The sequence below is a fragment of the Varroa destructor genome, unplaced genomic scaffold (genome assembly GCF_002443255.2).
Source record: "Varroa destructor unplaced genomic scaffold, Vdes_3.0 BEIS01000005.1, whole genome shotgun sequence".
NCBI lineage: Eukaryota > Metazoa > Arthropoda > Arachnida > Mesostigmata > Varroidae > Varroa > Varroa destructor.
Genome location: NW_019211458.1, coordinates 14558650 through 14575387, shown reverse-complemented (window position 1 = coordinate 14575387; position 16738 = coordinate 14558650). Strand labels below are relative to the sequence as shown.

Genomic DNA, 16738 nt, shown 5'->3' with positions numbered 1-16738 from the left:
AAATCTTGTACAGGCGCTCATATATACACGATAATGGCGTGTTTTTGAAATCTAATACAATATGGACGCCTTTTTGTCTACTTTTTAAATAATATAGTTGATCACTAATCTTGTTAAGTTCGATCTTAGTTTAGTGATTACCTGACAGTTCTATGACTGAATATTTTTTTGTCACTAGAAACCTGTTCCACAGAGTTTTTTTTACTATTTTTTTTGTTAATATTAAGAGCTTGATATTAATCGCTAAAACGTAATAGTCGTAAGAATAAATATTAGATACATTTTTAGCTTTTATTTAGGCCCTGGATGGCAGGCGAAGAGGAAAGAGATAGGATTCCTAGGCACGCAATGAGGAGTGCTAAATAATTTTGTAAGCGAACTTTACTGATTCCTCATATTTCTTTTTCCTTCATTTTATCTTCACGGAAATATAGGCCATACACAGATTACTATATATATACAGGCCATATACAGAGTTACCGCAGATAAAAGCTTGTTTCCCTAACGTATTGCTTAGTTTGCACTCACAAAGCAACGAAAAAATAAGGTTTGGAGTATATTCCTGCTGAATGTTTCAGCGCTATCTGACAAGTTACGCCAAACAATTAAATCTATTAACTGAAGCATTTTGTTTACTCACCGAGCAGAAGTTTCGTAGCGCTGCGATTCTTTTATTCCTGACTCCAGTCGTATTAGGTACATGATCATCAGTACAATACTTTATACGTATTTATTAACAACATTATTATATACATATATACTGTATATATATATATATATATATATATATATATATATATATATATACAACAATATTAACAATACGTATTTATATACGTAAGCCAGTGAGGGGCCTGTCGGGCTATTCGAGAACTAGATATTAGCTAGTCGCTTTTATAGGATTGATTCTATCTTATCAGCTATGAAATATCCGTGTGCTATTTACAAGATTTGGCTTCGAATTAGTCATAGTTTACAATAGCTTTTTAAGGCTTTTAATTCTTCTGCTTTTAAGGAACGGATGCATACGTATAAAAACACTTTGCTAAGAAAGCAAGAAACTTCAGACTTACCTATTTTGCTATTTGAGATTAAAAAAGGCAAGATTAGGTTTATTTTTTGATAAAAGCTTACACACTGTTTAGCGAATAGTGCTGAAGAAAGTTGATGTTTGACATGCATTCTTTTCGTAAAGCGAAGTACAAGATTAAATATACTCGACATTTTCCGTTTCCACTTCTCGTTAATTTATTTTTAGCTCATTCTTTCTAATTATTACTATTATACACAGGCTTATTTTTCATCAGTACATTCCATAAACACCCTCGTTACAATAGCAACTAAAAGTATTCTTATGATGTCACAAGTCGTTAAAGATGAAAAGCCACCGCAATCTCCAAAGCCTTTTTGTTCAGTCTTTTTTCCTCCATCACTTTTCTCACCTAGTTTTCATTAGCGCTTCATTTTTTTGATAAAATCTACGTCTTCAATGCCTGTACGTAGTACAATACATGGCTACGTGTTGTGAGCGTATACATATATATGCGAGGGACAGGCAGTCGTAGCCCATCACCCCCTGTAGTCCTTTCTTACAATATCAGGCCGAAGAACTTAAATAGAGGGCCCAAAACAAAAAATTCAAGGAAAAACAGAGTACTGCATTCCTCCCCAAACACATTGATCTAAGAATCTCCACGTGACAGCTTCGAACCCCTTCGACACGCACCCAGGCATACTTGTAATGGGCATACAACCTCTTACAAAATGCGGAGCTACGAGCCGCTAAAGTTTAGACAAACACACAGACACACATACATATCATTGGTAGGTACAAGAGTGTACGCAGAAACGTTATGAAGCAATCGCTAACACATAGTGAGTAAACAAAGAAAGAGATGAAACCATTCTCGTCCCCCATTTCATGTCAGAACAATGGTGAGATTTACATTCTCACAATGTATAATACCAATACATTTATTTTTATTAAGAATTAGGCAACGCACAAAATTGCTCCAGGAGCGGAGTTGCAGTATAGCAGAACAATGGCAAAAGCACAAAAAAACAATATAGTAGGCGTAACGTTAAGGTGCATTTGTCTTGACGGATAATATATATGTATATTGACTGGTTCGATTGGAATTGGAAGAAATCAAAGTCTGAATATACAACAGACAGCAAAGTGTCCGTCCACAAACACAAAAACCTTATACAACTGATCTTACTTCGCCTTTGATACATACAAATGACCGATTCCGGACATACTGGAACACGCATTCTTCTCCTAAAGGTCGAAGCTGATCACAAGCAAAGAGTATCACACTGCTCTAATGCGCATCCGTTTCGAAAACGAAATCACTCACTGTTTACATCAAACCGAGGAAACCGTTTCTAAGTCGCTACAAAACAGTTCAGCAGTCGTAATGACGCGATAATTAATACCCATACAATGCCACAATGATTGCGATTCTTTCACATTGTATTATTATTTTATATGGCAAAGGTAATCAGGGTTTGTTGATGTATCATTAAGGCCATTTTCTATTAAAAAACAACCAAAGATGTCCAATAAACATGATGACCATGTTTTGTGCAAAAAAATAAACTGCGCGATAGAGCTTGGCAGTTATAGAGAAGGTAATGAGTCAGTGTGATATCGCTGCAGTGCGCGATCGCACCTTGTCAGATTCCGGAAAATCGTAAAAAATGATTTCCAATAGACATATTATTTTAAGAGTTGTGAATCGTTTAGGTTGGCGAGCACTTCATTGGTGTCCTGCCCACAGTTTTCCATAGCGCTTTAGAATGATGGACCGCTACCTCGCTACGAACAACCCATGAAATACGCAGTCCTTTACATAAAGGACTAGTCGTCCGCGCACTTTGCGGCCGAAGGCTGTATGTCTCGTTAGACAACATATGGTGCGGCGAGCCCTTGAACGTTTGCGCCACTCACGTCAACTGCGTCGGCCGGTTAAATTAAATGTATCCAACAAGACAGAAGAAGCCAAGTTGCTGGATCTAATCGCAAGTCGTACCACATATCTAATAACCAGACGACACCCGGTCTGTGTACAGTTCTGCCATACTACGAAGCCGCTCCACTCGACGATGGTCCGCATGCTGGGGATAACTGCGCAGGAAGTTCTTGAGCGACTCAACAAACGACGGTAGGATCCGGAGGAGTAGCTGTTTTGTCACCTCCTCTCGGGCATCCAGTGTCATCATAGCATCTTCTAAGTAATCCAGTTTCAACTGGGTGTGCGTAGAAATGTCAGCAGACAGTTGTTGAATCAATGCCACTAGAACCTGATAGAATACAAAATAATAAAAGAATAATATATTTGTTCAGTTTAGTTATAAAAAAATGTTCATCATAAATTTATAAAATATCCACTTTGCATATTTGCAGTTTAAATTGTAAACTTACGTAACTCTTTTTTTATATCTCGATATTGAATGGTTAGTTAAGTTAATCTATATAGAATGCGTTAGAAACGAAAAACTTCAGCATATTTCTTTTCAAAGGTCTGTCCAGTTTAAGAAATCGTATTTAAAATGTCTATGTTCAGGTGCGTGCTCATTATTTTGGGTACGACTGCTAACCTGTGGTGTGAGAGGACAACGATCCCGTTTAAAAATACTTTTTCGGTCGGCCATGCGCAGCGTCTGGATAAGGACGTCCAGATCACTTACGGAAAGCGCTCGGGAGAACGCTTTCTTTACCTCGCCCTGTGAGAGCAGCAACTTGATCTCGTGCAACACACCAGCATTGCGGTTCGAGTCCATCGAGCTCAGACTCCCCGCAGGGCTGGCCATAAGCGACCTCCGCTCCGCCTGCAGCGCCTTGCCAACCTCCTCGCGCACCACCGTCCGAAGAACTTTTTCCTGCTTCGCCATTTCAGTAGCAACCTGCGTTGTAACAGTTTCACGGCATTGGGCAATGCACTGTTGAATCGACTGCTCCATCGTCTTATTCATATGCTTCACCATTTGACTGATGGCTGAATCTAACGCCGATTCGAGCTGTTTCTTGTTTAGATCGTGTCTCTCCTTGCCTCTGGCCTCGAAATGACCCTCAACTTTGTCAAGCATCTGTTTGAAGCCCACATTCAAGTTGCTGGCGATATCGTGGAAAAGCTTTTGCGAGATGCGTTCAAATGTGGGGCAGATCACCTGATTGACCGCGTCGCGAGTGGTTTGGCGTGCCTCGGTGAGGAATGCGAGCTTGCAATCTTCGCCGATCTTGCCAATTGACGTTTGTAACGCGGGCACGAGCGAGGCTTCCACATCGTTTGTGAGACTGCGAGTCAATTGGTCGCCCAGCTCGCGGGTGATATCCTCCACGTTGATGCTTATCGTACCGAAGCCGTGCGCCGTCAGTTCTTTCTCCGAAGGGGGTAACGGCTCAAACTGCACAGCCTGTTGTGCCTGTTCCTGAAGTTTCTCGCACGCTTTGACGAGGTCGCTAGGCGAGTTCTTCCCTTCAACGCCGCCTTCTGGCGATGTGTTGCCGTTTTCTTCTGATTCTGTTTGCTGCAAAATGTCTGCCACCTCCTTACTTGGTGACGACGCGTCGCTTTCCGAGCGAACGTTGGGAATCATCTTTGGCACGACGCTGTCAAGTAATACCGCCGAATTTAATTTGGTAGCTGTCGTGGTAAGGTCTAACGCCGGCTCGGGATCCTTAAGCGGCCGATAGATAATCTTGCACTGTTGCAATGACTTTGTCGTCAACCAAGTAAGTTCGACAAGAATCCCCTCGAGCTTCTTCGATTCGTCGTCATCGTCACGCTCGAGAATATTCAAGACATGCTCTTCCATCGGCTTATACTTGCAGCGGGAAACAGAGCTGACAGCGAAGCTCACTACAGGAAAAGTCAAATGGAAGTAGGCGATCGAGGCAAATGACGCAGATACTGTTGTTCCATTCTTCACTTCCTTGCGGATCTGGATTATATAGAGGACGTTATTACTAAGGTCGGACAGGATGATATAGTTAGATGATAAGTCCATTCGTGCTTTAAGGCATACCTCACGGCCGAAGCCGTCAAATCGAATCGTTTGTCGACATGTCCAAGAGGCACAATCCCATAGTTTTAATTCGCGATTTTCGTCTGCTCCCGTGACGACATACTCCCAGAAACGGGCATCGGGGTCAATATATTGGTGGTCATCTAGAAAGAAAACGGAACTAATCGGTCCTTGATGCGGCATCCACTCATGGATTGACTGGAGCTGCCGCTTGTCCGGATCTTGTGTCATGTTGAGTTTTATAAATTTGGTTAAACCGGTAGAAGTAGCCACGGCAGCGGTTGTGGCCTCCGGCGCTATAGAACCTTCTGTAATAGCTCCAGGAATATTACCAGTTACCACATCACAACCTACTTTAAAGTCGCCCTCGTCCAGTTTAAAGCTTTGCCCATGGCGGGAAATTATCATATCAATATAATAGAACTCGCAACGGTTCTTATGCGACACCATCAAGAGCTTGGAAAAATTCTCCTGATCGTTTTCTTGAGGGACGTACTCAAAATCATCCGGAATATACTTGCACCAAATGACCCGATTTGGTTCTCCAGTCGTGGCTAAATGTCGATTGACCTGAAATAACGGAAAATAGCTGATGCCTCCATCATCTCCGATCTGATAAACGTATAAGTTCCCAAGGTCGTCTACGACAGCAAGAATGACTTCAGATTTGATGTGTGCGAATGCTAGATCAGCCACCTGGCCTTGAATTCCTTTAATAAGCGCCCGGCAATTCGTCTTAATATTAATGACACGAACACCGCCCACACCCGACGCCATTTTGAGGGTGTATGCAACATAGTCACGGCTGCAATGCTCTGCGATCTGGTTGCCATAGGTGAATCTGAAACCAGATATTCGCTGTTAGATATGAAAGTATGTTATATTTATATAATTCCAGTTACCTCGAAAATAAATTTCTCGACTTTGGATATCTCGGAAACTGTTTTTGCTTTTAAGGGCTACGGATATTCCATAATTAAAAATGAAATACCATTAGTCATAACCGAAATGTAATGCTAGTATCGCTAACTAACATTAATTAACGTATATGTACATAACAGGATGAATCCTATACAAGCCAACAGGAACGTATATATGAAAAATGATAGCATTTTATCCAAGCTTCAGGTCGTTCAAGAATCGTTTCATAGGTTTTAGTGTACAAAACGAGCAGCACTATAAAATCATTGTTTCATAGTCCTGTTCGCACTGAAGATCAAACATGTACAGTAGAACAACGACGGCAGATATCTAGTATATCTACTGTGTGAACGATCTTACATTCCTCTTTTATATTATACGTTGTGACCCATAAGCTAACGCATCGTAAAACACATTTGTTGTAAATATACTCTTACGTACACGCTTTTTCCATACTTAAAATAGTTGCCACCTCGGGATCTCAAAAGACTCATACTTGTATAATTCGCTTAACGTTTGTAAATATTCGCAGTTCATTATGCCCATAGATATTTTAAATTATCATAAAATATATTCTGAGCTTCGGCAACCCTCCAGTCTACATTCAGTAAATCCGGCGCAAACAGCCCAACAGAACCAAACAATATTCTCAATGAATGAACAACGAGTGCCGTCGCTGATTTTGACTATAGCGCCTGTTGTCGCGGACCATTTTTGGCCATATTATAAGGCATACCTACGTAATTAAGCGGTCGTATTATTTCTATTCAAACGGCCACCATTGATTATCATCAATTAGCATCATGTTGTAATAGCATAGATAGCAACTAACTCACTTGTTCTCCCAGCCGAGGTCAACAATATTTCGAATCTTGACCTTGTTGTTCAAGTATTCAGCTTTGTCAACTCGAACATCGATTCGGACATCTTTCTGTCCGAATGGAATCGCCTCGCCTTCGGCCATTCCTCTCAATTCAATTAGCTGTTCCATGGCGTTCAGACTGCCGGCGTTAGCTGCCGTAGCAAACAACTGCTGGAGAAGCGTTACACCAGTCGGTGGCATTTGATCGGAACAGCTTGCCTCTCCGCTTGCCACTGGCAACGGCGGCTGGCCAACCTTTAGCAGGTTCTTTAGTGTTTCTGTCGCTTCGTTAGGATCTAGTCCGTTCATAGCTACGGCGTTTCCTTATTTTTCAACGCTGCTCGGCAAGGATCAAATTGGTAGGCGGTATGATCAGGGCACAATTACCGACTACTACCATTAAATCGTTTCGCCCGCCGAGCGAAGTTGTGCGGCGCGTTGATCCGATAACGCGCCCGCGAAATCGGACTGTTGAACGAATCGCCGCTACAACAGCTCTCGTGATGATTGTACACGATGTCACGTTTTTCGTTATTATATTGGTTACTGAGCTGGGTTGGCATCAAAGACACAAGCACGGGACAGCACGACTTCTTCGCTAAGCACAAGCGCTAGTTACCCGTACTGGTCGTAACACTCTCTGAGTCAAACAACAATACAGAACCATAACAAACAACTCATTTGTGTGGCTGTCGTTGTGTTGAACTAGCTCTGTCTGCTTGCAAACGACAAATTGATCGGCAGCAGATTGGTCCGTGACTTGGTGGTCTTTAAGGTAAAGCTTGGCGTGAGGGGTTCACTACCTGCTACGCGCGCTTTCCAGGACAAGGATCTTATTGCCTTCCTGTTCCTTATAAAATTCAGTTTTGTTCGAATAGTTTTAAATCTTCGCATGTATAAAGTAACCATTGCAATGCACCTTGAATTTAACAATTGTCGCTTTAATAACAAGTGTTGACACTTTGTGAACTCCTGCTGTGAGCAGATTTGCATACCTTGATGTGAATTGGCGAGTTATATTGCAGTTCTTCTTTTTCTTTTTCTTTTTTTTTGATCTGAAATACACTGAATAAAAACTATATGAAGTTGTTTATATTATTTCAGAAATGCTAATATGCACCCATTCATACACAATTGCCAGAGGAGGTTTCATACTAAAAAAATAAGAGTTTGGTCCAACATTCGCTCGCCCTTTTATTCTTGTTCGTTGCCACCAAGTATTGAACGATATTCCTAATAAACACAGAGACAGATTATTGTAACACATAGGAATTGAACGGGCATTATTGTCTGACCGATTTTAACTAAAATGATTCATTGTTCAGCCGGGACTACGTAGTGGGGTCACGTTAATGCACAGGTACTTTGATGTCAGTAATTCCATGCCAAGTTTTGCTCGCCGTCTTTTTTCCGTCGTCGGCGCGGCGACTACTTTCGCTCGACGCAGTGGTGTTGACGTGTCGGCCGCCATTTCCCTACACCTTTACACAAAACACATAAACAATGAGAAAGAACGCTCTATTTAACGTCCTTTCTTGGTGAAACTTGAACGCTGTGTAGCAATAATTATAGAATACTTAGTACAGCTGACAATATTTAGAAGCTCATTTCTGCAAGCGGCTATAACTGTGACAAGAAACGAGTAGACGGCGCACCTGGAAAGGGTGCGTGAGTCAATCGTAACAGAATGTATTCGAAAATAGGCCAGTACATGTGTGTAGGGAGTTTCGCTGGTTACAGCCTAGCGATGTTGCCGTTGCGAAGAAGACGATATATTTAGACAGAGCGATAGCTGACTGACACGGATGAACTCTTATATTTATTAAACTCTTGTCTGAGTGTGCATTCAGTATCAGTGTGAATAATGCTGGTAGTGCTTAATAAGACTTGTTTGCTAACTGTACGGTTAAAAAGGCATAAACAAGGGAAAACTGTCAATATATCAATAACATCCCTTTGAGTGGGCAAACGGCTGACCAATGGCACTCGTCCAAGGTAAACTAGTAAAGCGCAAGGCTAAAAGCATGATCGGTTATCAGTAAGGGTGTTGACAGAAAAGTGACATGACTTTGAGACCACTACGGAGACCGACGGCGATTTTTCTCTTGTTTCCGACAATTGACCTCAGCGAACCGCGAACCGCAGGTAGGCGACAAGAATGCGCTCCCGGAGGACTACAAAGCGAAGGGAAACGTTCAGGTTAGGGGATTAAGAGCATCGACGACATCATAACAACCGGGGTAAGGACATGAGTAGCCCGAAGGGGAACTGAGGGAACTATGAGGGCATAGCCAACAAAGACGCACCTTCAAATATACTGTATTCGTCACGGATGTGTCTTCAGCACCGGTCTACGGGGGATAAGATGAGAATCCCTACCATGCAGCTCACTAGGCGCATGAAAGGCGCAATGCTTGAAAATTCAACAAATAAAGCATCAAGAATTATACCTGATGGTTCAGTCAAAAACAGACTGTGAAAACAGGTAAGTCCGATATTATTTGTCGTTTGTTGTGATTGCATTGAGTACTCGGAAGGTGTTGTGGATTGTGAGGTATTTGTTTAAAAAAAATTACGCAACGATTGATCGGCTATTCATATAATATTGAGTGGAATATTTCCTCATTTTTTGCCCCTCAGGTTTAATAATGTTACGTCGGCTTCTTGAAATTGATAGAGAAGTGTAACACTCAACACCGTGTTACTTGTTGAAAAATCTGGCTGCTAGCGGCATGGTTAGAACAATACGGAGCACCAAGTGAAGATGCACCAAAGGCCAGAGGAAAGACAGTGTTAGTGAGGCTGCTGTACAACGTGTACTTTCTTGCACTCCAAAAACGCAACAAAACGGCGCAAAAGCGTAATAATCAATAATGGAATGATTCCATAATAAATTTTCATGATAGGGGAAATCTAGCGCTTGCGCTGTTTGGCGATCTAACAAATGCGTTCCTGTTCGTTAGATTTCATTCTGTAGAACAGAACGGAAGTCCATTCAGCGGCTTTGGTAAAAACTGCCACCAATAATAACAGCAACGGGAGCCGAACTGTCTCAGTGCAGATCATGCTGATCTGAACGGAAAGTGCTAGGTGGATGCTGTGGACGTAAAGTCAGACATCGCCTATGTTACAGCTGAAATTACCTTTAGCGGGCCCCGAGCTAGATAGGCGCCAACATATGAAATAGCCATGCACAGATATAATAAACAGCACTCCGTGACAGTCATTGGCACTGCTGCACTATTACTACTACGGAAAGATACTCGGACATGTTTTCATACGTCTATGCGTCATGGTGAGTATGCACGAGTAAATGTTCTGACGAATGAGTAAATGTCAAATAGAAGCTATTCAGAAGCGAATTCAGAATGACTACAGCTGTTGTCGTCAACGAAACGTACTTCTGCTTTCGGATGTAGTGGACACTCGGCAACGCGAACGATTGCATAGAACAACGACACTGTTACATCCGCAAAGAGAAGCCTACTTTGGCCGGATAGATAATGACAATGATGCTATTCGTAGGATGCTGAGCAATCAAAGTGTTTCTGTGTCTTCGACCTGCTCGTTAAGACTTCGAGAACCATTTAATTATCTTTATGGGTTTGCCACGTATGTGAAAGATTCGACGATCGACTTGACTTGACTTGATGTATTTCGGGGTTTTTCCCGTTTGCTAATTTCGGCCGTCCGCTGTAAAACCTTTGAATAGTTGAAAAAGTGACTGAAAAATAGTTTGATCCTATTAAGCCAGTATGCTTGAAAATCGGTAGTGCATGGAATACACGCTATTATAACGTATAGTTGTTCAAGGGCTTTGGTGTTTCATAGCTATCTGCCCAGTTGGGACAGCAATAGAGTCTTCCATAACCAGTTTTAAGTATTACATTATAATAGCAATGTATGCATTTGCGACCCATACGTACGCCGTATAAGCCCAGAAGCAGGTATCTAAATATCATTTGGAATTATGACGTGAATTGTATGGAACTCTAGCACTTTGTTTTCGTAGTGGACAGTCATCCTAATTTAGTGGAAATTTTTGTGCGAAATTCATCTAGTGAAATATTCCCTGTGGTTCCAGTGTATAAAAACGGGGTTATTTGATAAAATAGTTACTCAATTTCGGGATAACAAAGGCGTCGTCAAAAGATGATAGTGCTAGCGAAATGCGACGAGTGATAACCGCGTCATATATGGTGTGTTTATTAGTTTAGCTGGATATTTGTAAGAGATTACAGTAAAAAAAACAGAAGCAATAAACAGTCAATTAGAAAATGTATTACAGCGTATTTGTTGGGTGCCACTAAGCCTCGTTAACGACCGGTTTTAAAGGTGCGAAAATTTTTAAAATCAAGCTGATCAGAGAATGATGACGCCACAATTGTTAATAGTACCGCCTGTATTAATACACGATTAAAAACGTTTTTCTCACCGTTGCTCTGCGCTTGAGTTAGACTTTATCCTTCCCGAATCATTAATTCTATGTCCTGATGGCTATTCGCGGCCCCATTCTTTGGCAGTATTAGTTGGCCTTTTACCGGATGTCGACATATTTCCAATGTTACCTGGGTTAATAAATTCATTCACCTCATTATGTGCGACCTAAAGAAAAGAAGCATGTGTTATATCCAGCGTTTCTAATGTGGAATCATTTGGATTTGCGGCAGTTTTGTAGTTTGTGGAAATTCATTTTTCAGCTCAGATCGAAAATAAATTCCTTGGGGCAAATTTTTTTTCGAGTGGGGCTACTTTGTGCAACTTCTCTTGTTTGTAAATCATAGTGATCTCGTTGAAGTACCGAAACACATTCGCATCTTACTATAGATCAGAGGTTAACATTTTTGGTATATCTCAATAAAGGGGCCCGTAAAAATAAAACGGTAGAGATAAATCTTTTCCTCGGATTCAAGTTGCTTATGGACGGATGCCTCATAGACGAAAATCAAAAATGAACTTCGCTTTCAAATGGACAAGCCATACATTGCTCAAAAGCATTGCACAATTGGAAAATGCTAGCTCGAGCTAAGGTACCTGTTAACTCCACTACTGGAGACTTCGAGGACTCGTTTAGTCACTCGTATTTCAACGATTCGCAGCTACAGCTGCCACCAGATAACTTAAGATCGATCTCAACCAGATGCTAGCGCTTTTTAGTAGCTCTAGAAAGTACAGGATTAGATGGTACGATTGCCATCTCTGCTGTGCGACGCACGATTGCCCGACACTTGAAAGGTGTAGGTAATCAAAATGGAGTTAGATTGGTTTAAAGACTTTATCAATCAGCGTGCCTAATCCATATTACTCCTTAAGCGAAGAGTGACAATTGCGTACGAAACACAAGAAAATTACGATGAATCATTTGGATTAAGTAGCAGTTATCTACAGTTGTTCATGTTAATTAAAGAGTCAGACTACTTAGTGGATAGTGGCCTGTGCGGAATAACATTGACTTTTCGGAGCCCAGCCCAGCCCAGCCCAGCCCCGCACTCATCTACACACTGTTCTACTTGGCCTGATCATGCGTAAACAGCATTAGTGTAACAGTTTAAAAAAAAACAAACAAACAAACCTACGGTTATTGATGTTCGTTGTATGAAGCTATTATATCCTTTCGAACCCATCTAAAAAACAACAATTAGAGTGATTTCATCGAAAAGTAAGCAAATTCGGTCATTTTGTTGCATTTGCGTGAGGTAAGCGACCAACTACGTGGGAGAAAAAAAAGTTGGTATTGTATTTTCGTGTCTGTTAAGCAGTGTCGGGAAACACAATGTTGCCATATGCTGTGTTAGGTCGTGAGTTTCTTTTGTGTACGACAGTTTTCTTGTGTATCTTATGTTTCTTAGTCGAGAAGTTCCTTATATATATTCGTACGCCGACGATGCAGTGGATGGTCCTTTATTGTCCATTACTAGGATAACGCAAACACTATCGTTCAGACAAAAAATAGGGTGACGAAGCTTACTTTATACCGAGTGGTTTAGCCTTTTAAAGCATGAGGTCGTATTTTACCGCTAATCTACGACGATGTACAGCGTGCTAAGAAGAGTCTTCCTTTAAAGATAAAGCTTAACTCAGCTTAACGCTTGCTAGATTTCTGCGATTACCTCCAATGAGTGCGCCTTTTAAAAGTACCTAATTTTGCAAAAATGACGTATACCATAGTTACTTGGGTAGACTTGTTCAAGGTCTCCAGCATGTTGTTAGATTGTTATGTTGGCTTCAGTAATCTCAGCACCCAGTTAAAACCGGCCTTGTGTCACATTCTATAGGCCCAAGTAAAGCCGACGTGTCGGATTAGCTTAGTTAAGATGGAAAATAGAAGCTCGTAAGCTGCGTGATTCATTCTGTTTTCTATATCAATGAAAGCATTGTCTTTGCCTTGTTACTTTATTATGCGTATTATTATTTTTGCGATTGCGGCCAGTAAGAACTTATGTTTTGCAATAACTTACAGAGATTCAATTTCTCATTTAAGATTATTGTCTAGTTTTCTATTGATGTCTATCTATTGATATCTATTATCTATCTGTTGATGTGGAACAGACAGATATTCACTACGATCGATCATTTGTTTCATACTGATTGTTTCCTTCCGTATTGGTCGCGTGATCACGTGACTGAATGTATTCGTATCGCAGAAGGTGTTCATAGATATTATTTTAATTGACTATGTTACATGTAGTGCTTCTACAACTTGGAGTTAATGCGTTAGAAACATTCCTATTGTTGCTACAGTAACAAAGTAATAATCTTTTAGACCCTATCGCCACTTGCAACATGTAATAATATTTTTCCCACTTATGTTTGGACGGGATATATTATCTCTCAGCTTCGTCTTCCATTCGCCAAGCGATGGGCCAAGCTACGTATACCATCTATAGATTTTTCAATGTATCAGTCTGTGACGATAAACGTGACGGGTTTTTACTCTTTATTGTACTTCAATCTACAGGAGGTAAGAATGAGGATCAATGGGGACACAGACGATGAGGTTGATGTTCACATTGAGTCGCGGACGCCGATTTTAGAACACACCAACTCGATACAACAATTTTCCTTTCTCACGGTGCGCCATAAGGCGGCTTATGCTGTGGGGCACGTCCTCAACGACCTCTGTGCCTCTATGTGGTTCACGTACCTTTTACTTTACTTTAACTACGTTAGGGTGAGTTTAGTGAATTTGTTGATAATTTTCGTGATTATCAATAAAGCTCTTATTTTAAAGGTTATAAACGAGAATTTCTATTAGGAATACGTTTTGGATGCTCTTGACGCTTATGCCCGTGGCAATTTTTTTCGTTCGTTCAAAGTAAGTTAATGTTAATTCTAAATAACCCCTGAATGGATCCACAATATGGTCGTATAAGTTGTTCTAAGTAAAGTTAGTTTAGATTAAGGGAGAACGTTGATTTTCGGACCATTTGCTTCGTTAGGAATTCGGTCCTACATTTGCAGGTGAATTACTTTTGGTGGGCCAAGTCGCTGACGGTCTTGCAACACCGTTTGTTGGACTTGAATCGGATCGCGATGACGGGCTGTGGCTGTGTGTAAAGTACGGCCGTCGGAAAACCTGGCATCTCGTTGGTTAGTAGGTCCGCTCTTAAGTTACTAATCCAAAGTTTAGTTTCGGATTCCATTTAGTCGAGGTTACGTTTTAGAAGTAAGTTACAGCTAACTTATAGCGACAAAACTATGACAATTAGCGAGTGCGGAAGTCCAACTGTAAATAGTCAGATACTTTCCTTGCAACCGTTATTACTACTGTGAAGCGATAGTCATTACGATATAGTTGTATAGCTCTCCAGTAGGTAGCCTACGTTACACACATTATATAGGATGTCTCTTTCTTATTTTCAGTGACGTCAGTGCATAAAAGTAGTGCTAACATATATTATGTATTTGTCGCGCTTCCATTTCAGGTACAGTGGCCGTGATCTGTACGTTTCCGTTTTTGTTCGCAGAATGTTTGTGGTGCGGAAGCGCCGACCCATGGGCGCAATTTCTATATTACGCGGTGCTCATCATTGTTTTCCAGTTCGGATGGGCATCTACCCAAGTGTCCCATCTAAGCTTAATTCCCGATCTCACCCCGTTCACCCACGAACGCGTTTCTCTCAATGCAGTCAGGTAAGTATTGCTTCGCAAAGTAAAATATATATTTATATTCAAACATACAAGCCAAAAACTGTTACTTCATGTTGCATTTTGGGTTTTAGGTATGCGTTCACAGTAACTGCAAACATCATCGTGTATTCCATCACTTTGGTAGTTCTTCATATTCAAAACGGTGCCGGTACCGAACAGCTCGGACCAGGTGATGCAGGCTCATTTCAGGTAAATATTAAAGCTAAAAATGTTTTGTTGACGATTACTAGCAGAATGCAGTTCTTCATTCTGTTTATGAACAAGTTCTTTCTTGCGTTTATCTTGATCACCGTTAGGGAAAATCTGAGTAAACGCGCGCATATACGGTTTGTAATCGAGTTGCGTTATTTTTAGCTTAGGGGTTTGATTCGTCTGCCTCAAAAAATATTAAAAGAATCCCTACATTCGACAGTATAATGATTCATGCTACACATATATAGTGTTTCGCACGTGCTTTAGTAGATACCCAAATCACCTAACAGCATACCATTACCATCAATATTTGAATAACTTGTTCCGAATAAACTATTTCAAGGTGGTTATGAATCTATCAACGGTAAACCGTAAATTTACTAGACTTGAAATCTATTCGGCAGCGCCTTGATGAGCAGGGCAGCCTTGAGAAAAACAATCTAGTCATTCGCTTGTTATCTGTTTCCGATTCATGACAATTCTAGCTAATTGTTCTCACCGTCGTGGGCGTTGGGACCATTTTCTCAATTGCCTTTCACGTATTTGTTCCCGACCCCACGCGAACGGCAGCACCGCTTACTGGGTCTGCTGGCAGAGATCGCATAGGCAACGATGCGGCTTCAGACATTAGCGGGTTCACAGTCGAGCGTTCACTGCATCTCAGCTGGAAGGAATGGTTTATGGAGAGCCAATTTTATATCGTAAGTGTCGAAATGCTGTTTCCGCTTCGAAAAACACAGTACTCTAGGTATACAAGCACTCGACCATCGTTTTCGCTATGCACAACCTAAGAAAGCTCATCACAGAGTAGATACAAGAAATTATTCTTAGACTTGAAAAATTTTAAATGTCTCAGTGTGAAAATGCACGTTTGCGATTATTGAGCTTCCAATTACCCGCTTTTGTAAGACTTTTTATAATCGATATGTCACCAAATGAAATGCTACATGGGTTTTGGTCGTCTGACTATAAAATTTTTCCTATTAATTAACAAAACTTTATGGTGCTTACGCAGAAGATATAAACACAAACACAAAAAGAAAAAGGTTATCACGTATTTAACCATTTATAATCACTAGAACTTTCGAACGAGTCACTTTCAATATGATGTAACTGAATCAGTACAATAAACTTCTTCAATTCATTTTCTAAGAAGTAAATAGTCCGACGGAATCAGTGAAACCTAAAATATACAAATCTGACATCAGTATTTTGCAGCGTTCGTTCGTGCGACAACAAAAAACTATTATAAAATGGTCGGTTACTTTGTTGATTTAGATCGGCCTGCTGTACATGGCAACCCGCTTGTATGTAAATATGTCACAAGTTTTCATTGGACTTTACCTTCAAGAAGCACGACAGTTGCCTAAGGTAAGTAACGTAGTTTACTTGAATAGCAATTTCCCAGAGATTAGTACTCTCTCAATAATCTTATCGCAATGATACATTAAAGGTGATATATATCAAATTGAATCAGTAGAACTCAGTATTTATTTCTATCAGCAGATATAGCTTTGAATGATATGGTTATAATCAAGTATGCCAGCTTTTCAACGAACATAACCTTTAATACAAAAAGGG

The 16738-nt window shown here is 40.7% G+C and overlaps 2 protein-coding genes and 1 long non-coding RNA gene across 9 annotated transcripts in view; 1 reads left to right on the top strand and 2 right to left on the bottom strand.

Moving 5' to 3' along the window:
* Nucleotides 1-1223: 1223 nt before the first annotated feature.
* On the bottom strand, nucleotides 1224-7633 carry Ge-1 (Enhancer of mRNA-decapping protein 4 homolog Ge-1). Its single transcript, XM_022808535.2, has 3 exons — nucleotides 6789-7633; nucleotides 3604-5872; nucleotides 1224-3306 (listed from the first exon to the last, which is right to left on the bottom strand). The coding sequence occupies exons 1-3, from the start codon at nucleotides 7121-7123 to the stop codon at nucleotides 3043-3045; spliced, it is 2868 nt and encodes a 955-aa protein (XP_022664270.1). The 5' UTR covers nucleotides 7124-7633; the 3' UTR covers nucleotides 1224-3042.
* Nucleotides 7634-8097: 464 nt separating this feature from the next.
* Nucleotides 8098-11988, bottom strand: LOC111251240 (uncharacterized). The gene is made up of 3 exons (XR_015329528.1): nucleotides 11849-11988; nucleotides 11250-11419; nucleotides 8098-8295 (listed from the first exon to the last, which is right to left on the bottom strand). It is a non-coding gene; the product is annotated as an uncharacterized LOC111251240 (long non-coding RNA).
* Nucleotides 8289-16738, top strand: part of LOC111251239 (major facilitator superfamily domain-containing protein 12-like) — a 12523-nt gene continuing 4073 nt past the window's right edge. Inside the window, exons 1-8 of one of the 7 annotated variants that reach the window (XM_086991851.1) lie at nucleotides 8289-9299; nucleotides 9455-10109; nucleotides 13773-13985; nucleotides 14254-14404; nucleotides 14740-14947; nucleotides 15037-15154; nucleotides 15643-15858; nucleotides 16436-16528. In XM_086991851.1, coding sequence (XP_086847977.1) covers nucleotides 10107-10109; nucleotides 13773-13985; nucleotides 14254-14404; nucleotides 14740-14947; nucleotides 15037-15154; nucleotides 15643-15858; nucleotides 16436-16528 — 1002 coding nt within the window. In that variant the 5' untranslated portion in view covers nucleotides 8289-9299; nucleotides 9455-10106. Of the gene's footprint in view, nucleotides 9300-9454; nucleotides 10110-10148; nucleotides 10427-10778; nucleotides 11014-11999; nucleotides 12511-13772; nucleotides 13986-14253; nucleotides 14405-14739; nucleotides 14948-15036; nucleotides 15155-15642; nucleotides 15859-16435; nucleotides 16529-16738 lie in introns of those variants that run through there. The other 6 variants (XM_022807649.2, XM_086991852.1, XR_015329527.1 and 3 more) reach the window with 6 other exon arrangements.

Excerpts from the sequence above, each read along its gene's own strand:
- Ge-1 (XM_022808535.2), bottom strand. The coding sequence starts at position 7,123 with ATGAACGGACTAGATCCTAACGAAGCGACAGAAACACTAAAGAACCTG. Across the intron at positions 5,873-6,788 it reads GACCTCGGCTGGGAGAACAA|ATTCACCTATGGCAACCAGA; the intron begins GTGAGTTAGTTG and ends ATCTGGTTTCAG. Across the intron at positions 3,307-3,603 it reads GTTGTCCTCTCACACCACAG|GTTCTAGTGGCATTGATTCA; the intron begins GTTAGCAGTCGT and ends GTATTCTATCAG.